Genomic DNA, 6,742 nt, shown 5'->3' with positions numbered 1-6,742 from the left:
GAATCAGGTTTAGTAATCTCACTTAACCAACCATTCCTTGCTTGCAGTCCGGATGGATTCATTTTTAACGGAACCGATTTCGAATTAGTGGAAATAAAATGTCCTTACTCCTGTAAAGACACACCAATAATCGATGTCCTCAATCGCAAGAGTTTTGTTGGGTTTTTAAAATGGAATGAGAACGATAAACTTGAACTGCTGACTAGTCACAAGTACTATACTCAAGTCCAAGTATCAATGTACGTGGTTGCTGTGAAAATTTGTCATTTTTTTGTTTATTCTGAATTGCAATTTGTTTATCTACAAATTGCACGAAATGAAGAGTTTTTAAGTACTCTTATTCCAAAGATAGAGAAATTTTATTTCTCGTACTTCATTCAATCATTTGAAACGAGAATGGAAGAAGAAACCGAATGTATGGGATAAAAACAAGTGTAAAAAGAAGAGTTATATACCAGTGTTTTTATTAATAACTATGGAAGATTTTATGAATACAAAAGTTTATAATTCGTTATTAATTCTTTCAAGTTTTTATGCTGTAAAGTTTTATCAAAATAAATATATTTAAAAATTCTTGTTTTCTGTTGAAGTTTTATTCAGAGTCCGGAGCCTCCAACCGAATGATTGGTTCTTTGTTATTTGCCAGAACGCAGGCGATGTACATGATTTTATCTATGTATTCTAACAATTCAATAGAAATGTGACGTAAAATGCAAAAAATTTTTACCCGTTGAATAGCCCTCTCTACATGAATTCGAACTGATGCTATCGAATAACCCTGAGAAATTTCTTCCACTGTAAATTGAGGATTCATAGCAAACGGAGGCATTACGAGTACACACTGACGTTCGAGAAGTACAGTTCTTATTTGAGGAAATCCTTTGTCCGCCATAATTTCATCACCAGGTTCCACCAGGCTTATGAATCCGGAATCATTGGTAATAAATCCATCAGTAGAGCGACCACCATATCCTTTAGAAATGAAGGTGATCATACCTGAAGGAGAAATAGCAATTAAGAACTTGACCGTGAAGCCGCCCTTATATCTCGAGTACATATGGATTCGTTGTTCAACAGTTGGTGGTGTGTCGCACGGAAGTTCAGTGCAATCTATTATTGCACGACAATTAGGATGATCCTTGAATGCTGAAGGCATGATTTCTTTTATTGCTTCCCTCGAAGGCCAAAATATCCAAGTTTTCGTCTTTTCATAAAGAGTTTCAAGAACTTCATAAAATATATTTGAAGCAGTTGTTTTTGAAACCTTAAAAATGCATCCGATTGCTCCAAAGCTTAATCCAAGTTTCATCTTCATTAAGAACAATAGCAGTCTATTCTTTCCGTTCAAAATTCTGTAAAAAGCTGGCTGTCCCTTTTCTTGCGGTTGAATAAATGCCAGTAACACGTGAAAAAAAGATAAGGATATTCCTCCCAGTTGCTTCATCGTTGTGTCATCTTTTATGTCCTCAAATCCAGCAAATCCCATTTTTAATGGATAGTCTGGGCCAATGCAAACATTTTTAGTTTTTTTTGGTAGTGGTATCGACACTTTGACTTGGCACTTATTTGTCAAGACGATAGATGTTTGTGTGGAAGCTTCATTAGTTACTGAATTTTGCCAGCAAAATAATGTTGATGGGCCATCACTAGGTATCGGTGAATCATTGAAAAAAATTGGTTCGGTTTGGGTAGCCACATGTTCAAAATTATTTCCTCCATTCGTATAATCATCCATTGAGTCCATGGTTTCAGTGGAGATTCCTGCCTCGTTTGTCCCTTCATGAAATAATACATCTGAATTATTTTTTCAATTAGTCTTTTTTTGGCCAATATTGTAAATTAAACTTACAAGAAAAATTATTAAGCGGTGTGAAACCAGCAGTGACTTCCTGCAATCTCTTTCTTCTCGCTGTTAATCTCTCCGCTCTTTTTGAATTTGAATATTTTCTCGTTTTGTAGACGGACGGGAAGATTGTTGGATTGTATGCATCATTTGCAGGATTGTTAGACTTTTCACCTCCGCAAAAATGTAGACTGCAAATTCTTGAATTTTTACTTGGCTTCCATGGCTTACCGTCTGAACTGGAACAAATATAAGATTAATTGTGACACATCAGCTATTAACAAGGATTTCATTCAAATTATTTCTGTTTTATTTGAAATGATGTATTTTCATATTCTTTTCGGAAAAAACATTAGTTGCATATCAAAATAAGAGAACGACACTTACGTGTTACGACGGACAACACTTATCCAATATTTCCTTCGTTCCAATTCCCATGGTCGATTAGGAAAAGTATAAAAATGTACACCATCACTTTTTTTTTCAGTACTATTACATCCCACGACACAACAATTGCGATTTGATGACATTTTTCATCATTTAAAGAATTTTCAGTAAGCACTCGACACAAGTTGACATGTGGTATGGAAGCCATTCGTCACCCTAGAGTTGTTCTTTGACACCAACTGGCGGCGCCACAAGAGATACTTGCCTAGCGTATATCATTTTAGTTTAAAATTCTATGAATTATTCATGATTTTCGGATTACAAGGTTGGTTTTCACGAAAAAAGACCTATTTTTCGTCAAAATTGTTCTGGAAATATTTCGTCACATGTCCGTTCTTGGACTTTGGGGATTTTTTTCCTAGTACTCTAATATGTTATGCTTATTGGGAACGCAAGAGCACGGTGGAAAGCGGGTTGTAGGCCGTAATACGCTTTTCAGCTTGTAACTTTGGTTTGCACGAAAAAAGACCTATTTTTCGTTAAATCTGTACCGAAAATATTTCGTCACAGGTCTGTTCTTGGACTTTGGTGATTTTTCCCCTTGTTTTCTAATATGTTTTGTCCATGGGGAACTCAAGAGCATGGAGCAATGCGTGTTGTGGGCCGAGATATGATTTTCGGCTTATAACGTTAGAAAAAAGAAAGGAAAAGAGGAAAGATAGATCAAATTAAGGGTGAATGATACAAAAGTCGAAATAATTAGAAATTGATTAAATTTGATGATAATGTTCTTCAACATCAAGTGCGAAAACACAAATTTTTTCAAAATTTTCTTCTGTTTAGTTATCGAGTAATTACGCATTAAAGCAGATTTCTTATGCCCGGAATGTATACCTATATATATGGAAACGCTATGCTTATACACGTGAACTTTAGTGATCAATTACTCGATAACTGTACAGAAGAAAAATCTTAAAAAATTTGTATTATCAAATTTGGCACTAAAGAATATGTTCACCAAATTTTAGAAAATTCTGATCATTTTGAATTTTTTTATGTTTTTAGCATGGTTTAGCATGGCAACATTGTATCGCCTGTACAATATATCCTTAAAGACACAACAAATCCAACAGAATTGGCCATTTTTGAATGTCGTTTTTGCATTCTGAATCATTTTTGCATTCTGAATTGCATTTTCGTGTCATACAAAACGTGCCCCGATGAAATATATTTCCAAAGTTTGCAAGTGGCTGCTGAGATCCAATTATTTTCAGTTTGATAGTTGCAGAAAAAAGGCACGCGGAAACATTTATCATGTGAGAACTCAATGAAACAAAAAAACTGAACGTACTTATTTCAACAGAGCAACGGAATTCATAGACGTTTAAGGTACCTGCATTGGTTTTGGAGAAAAGCAATTTCAGGAGAATTTAGAAATGAATTTAGGAATTTAAAAACTCACAATAGAATAGAAAAAGGAAAATTTAGATATTTAGAAAAGCTGAATACGTTTGTTACGTCCTAGCATTACGCTAAACGCCCCTCACTTTTTCTCTTCAACTCAAACGCTATCACGAGTATATTTCTAACCTTTATCATCATTTGTCGATACATAGTTCGTATCTAAGAATATATATAAACACAGAGCGTATCCAGACCATCCATAACAAATACATCCTGCGAGACACTCGGCGCTCGCACATATTTTTTTCCTCAACTGTCCATTCTTTAAACACTCACAATGCGTGCCCTAGACTCTCCCCGACGTTCCGGCGCCATAAATAATCCTACAAGACGAGCACGGAAAACCAGAAATAAACAGTCCAAGACCGATTTCCTATCCTTGAATTTATTATCAATGCAGCATTTCCTAAATCCACACAAAATTCCAGAGACGCGTTCCGAAACTCGCGTTTCCCACGAGTCCCGAAAACAGATGCTCTTATCTCAAGTGCAACACGTGCACATCTCAGAACTCCGCTCAACACACTTTCCCTAATTCTAAGAAATCTCGAGCGACTTTTCCTCCAATCATATCTCCGGAAAAGTCTCCCCCATATTCAAATCCAATCATCAAATCAGACGATACTTTTTACCCAATCCAAACTAAAAAACCACAGAGAACAAACCCCCTCTACAGCATCCTACCCCCAAAAAACACATCCTCCTCTCGAACTCTAACTAGGCTAAGAATCTTAGTTGTTAGTCAGTTAGCATCGAACATTAAAGACATTAACATCGGAGAACTCTCCTCTCTCTAAATCCTAATTCATCTTAGAGAGCTCCGAATAATAGCTAACTCTTTATTTAACAGTTTAATTTCTTAATTTGTAAAGTTAATAAGTGCATAAGTGTCTCAATAAACACATCAGAATATTTTGTAATAAACAAAATATCATCGAGTGTATTTATTTCATCAAGCCTTCGACACCGCTCAACAATTGGAAAATCCTTCCAATTCGCGGGCACAACCACAATAAAAGGTCACGTATACCTGAAAAATATAGCATATGTTCTCGGGCCTCGCACAAGTCCCAAAGAAGACTCACTGGCAGAGGTACTCAACGTACACTCTGCTTCTCTAAATCGGCGACTGTGCGCCCCCAACTAATCCTCCCTCCTGGGACGTAACATATTACTATATTAAAAACTGGTGGCAGCGGAAACCAAAAAAAAAAAAAAACAAAAAACACCATTTTTTAATTTTATATTAAAAACTGGTGGCAGCGGAAACCAAAAAGAAAAAAAAAACAAAAAACACCATTTTTTAATTTTATATTAAAAACTGGTGGCAGCGGAAACCAACAAGGAAATCAACACACACCATTTTTAATTTTATCTTCAAAACTGGTGGCAACGGAAAACAACAAAAATCAGCAAACACCAATTCTTCAATTTTATCTCCAAATTGGTGGCATCGGAAAACACCAACAAAAACCCACCACTTTTAATTTTATATTTAAAATTGGTGTCAACGGAATTCACACCGAAGGACAACATCGAAAATAAACATCAACAAGTATCAACGAACTCCAGAAATCTCCTCCAACACGTACGAGTACTCCAAGCCATCGGAGGGACAGAGCCATAAATCATCGGCATCATCGAAGAGCAGGTCAAAAACACCAGCAGCGGTAGACCACTAGCAGGATCATCACCACAACTCAACAACAGGTTCATCGGCACGCGTCACCCGACTACAAGATCTTCGTAACGTAAGTCATAAAACTCACAATGTCCAACGAAGACCAAAACCCCATGAACGTCTACGGACAGGGCGGACCGCCAAATCAAGATAACGCAGGTCAGCCGAATCCACAGAATGAATTTGGACCAAATCCCAACCCTCTACAAGTTAATGTAGATATAGATGTACTCAGTAGATATATTGCAGATAATATTCAACGTCAAGCTCCCCAACATGTCAATGCTAATCGAGCACCAGAAAACACACCATACCCCATACATGCGAATTATAAAGATTTCACTAGGTATGTACCAGAGTTCGATGGTACAACAAAAACATGTTCCCTCAATACTTTTATTAATTATTGTGAATCCGCAAGAGAATACACTCAAGCGATTGGCGAAAGACCAGTAGTCGCATTACTGAGAAGTAAATGCAAAGGCGTTGCATGCGAAAGTCTAGAAAGTTTTACAATTTCAACAATCGATGACCTCATCAACATTTTGAGAAGTAGATTCATTACATCGAAACCCTTGTTCGCGTGGCTCGAGGAATTAAACACTTTCGAACAAAAAGATAAAGAAACATTGCTCGCTTTCTATAGTCGAATCAACTTGCATCTTACTCAAACTCAACAGGCCATCGGCTTGTCAAAGTTGCAAGACCCGGAAGGAGCAAAAAATTACGCTCGAGACATGGCAATAAATCAATTCCGTAGAGGCGTAAACCCAGCTTACAGCGCTCACATACCTATCACAGTCTTCGCTACCCTCGAAAGTATTTATCAACAGACAATCGAAATCGAAAAACTAGTAGGACCAATTGAAAGAAATAACAAAAATCAATCAACCTGCCTCCCTATTAGTTCGCAAGATAACAAAAACTCAAATAATAAATCAATGCAAAACGCAAACACGACCGGTAAACTTTGTAAATTTTGCAAGAAAACAAATCACGTTACGGACGACTGTTACGCTCTTGCAAAACAAAACAAACAACAAGAACAACAACAAAAACCTCAACAATTACAGCAACAACAAACGACTGAAAACAAAAGTAGTGTATCTTGCAACTATTGCAAAAAACCGGGACACGTAATAAACGACTGTCGTAGGAGAGCGTACAATAACGGCAAAAAGGCTGCGGCGAATGCAGGTAACCAGCCGGGAAACGAGTCAACGACCCCTCGGCCAGGTGCCTCGACGGGACAGAATCAGTAGAGGCACCAAAATCCGAAAGACCCGAAGAAATAAAACGAAATATCCTTCGGGCTAATTGCAATCTCAGCGCGTCTTCTCATAACTATAACGCGCCAACCATCGTAT

At 37.1% G+C, this 6,742-nt stretch overlaps 1 protein-coding gene across 1 annotated transcript; it reads right to left on the bottom strand.

Moving 5' to 3' along the window:
- Window positions 1–447: 447 nt before the first annotated feature.
- Window positions 448–2,464, bottom strand: LOC122407503 (uncharacterized). Its single transcript, XM_043413762.1, has 3 exons — window positions 2,231–2,464; window positions 1,850–2,082; window positions 448–1,776 (listed from the first exon to the last, which is right to left on the bottom strand). Exons 1-3 carry the CDS (start codon window positions 2,371–2,373, stop codon window positions 593–595), a joined length of 1,560 nt encoding a protein of 519 aa, XP_043269697.1. The 5' UTR covers window positions 2,374–2,464; the 3' UTR covers window positions 448–592.
- Window positions 2,465–6,742: the final 4,278 nt, after the last annotated feature.

Source organism: Venturia canescens, chromosome 3 (assembly GCF_019457755.1).
Source record: "Venturia canescens isolate UGA chromosome 3, ASM1945775v1, whole genome shotgun sequence".
Lineage (NCBI taxonomy): Eukaryota > Metazoa > Arthropoda > Insecta > Hymenoptera > Ichneumonidae > Venturia > Venturia canescens.
This window is presented reverse-complemented; position numbering and strand designations above follow the sequence as displayed.

What these genes read in the sequence shown, in the direction of transcription:
- LOC122407503 (XM_043413762.1), bottom strand. Translation starts at nt 2,373, where the DNA reads ATGTCATCAAATCGCAATTGTTGTGTCGTGGGATGTAATAGTACTGAA. An exon ending in AGTGTTGTCCGTCGTAACAC is followed by an intron (nt 2,083 to 2,230) that starts GTAAGTGTCGTT and finishes TATTTGTTCCAG; the next exon opens with TTCAGACGGTAAGCCATGGA. An exon ending in ACCGCTTAATAATTTTTCTT is followed by an intron (nt 1,777 to 1,849) that starts GTAAGTTTAATT and finishes TATTTCATGAAG; the next exon opens with GGACAAACGAGGCAGGAATC.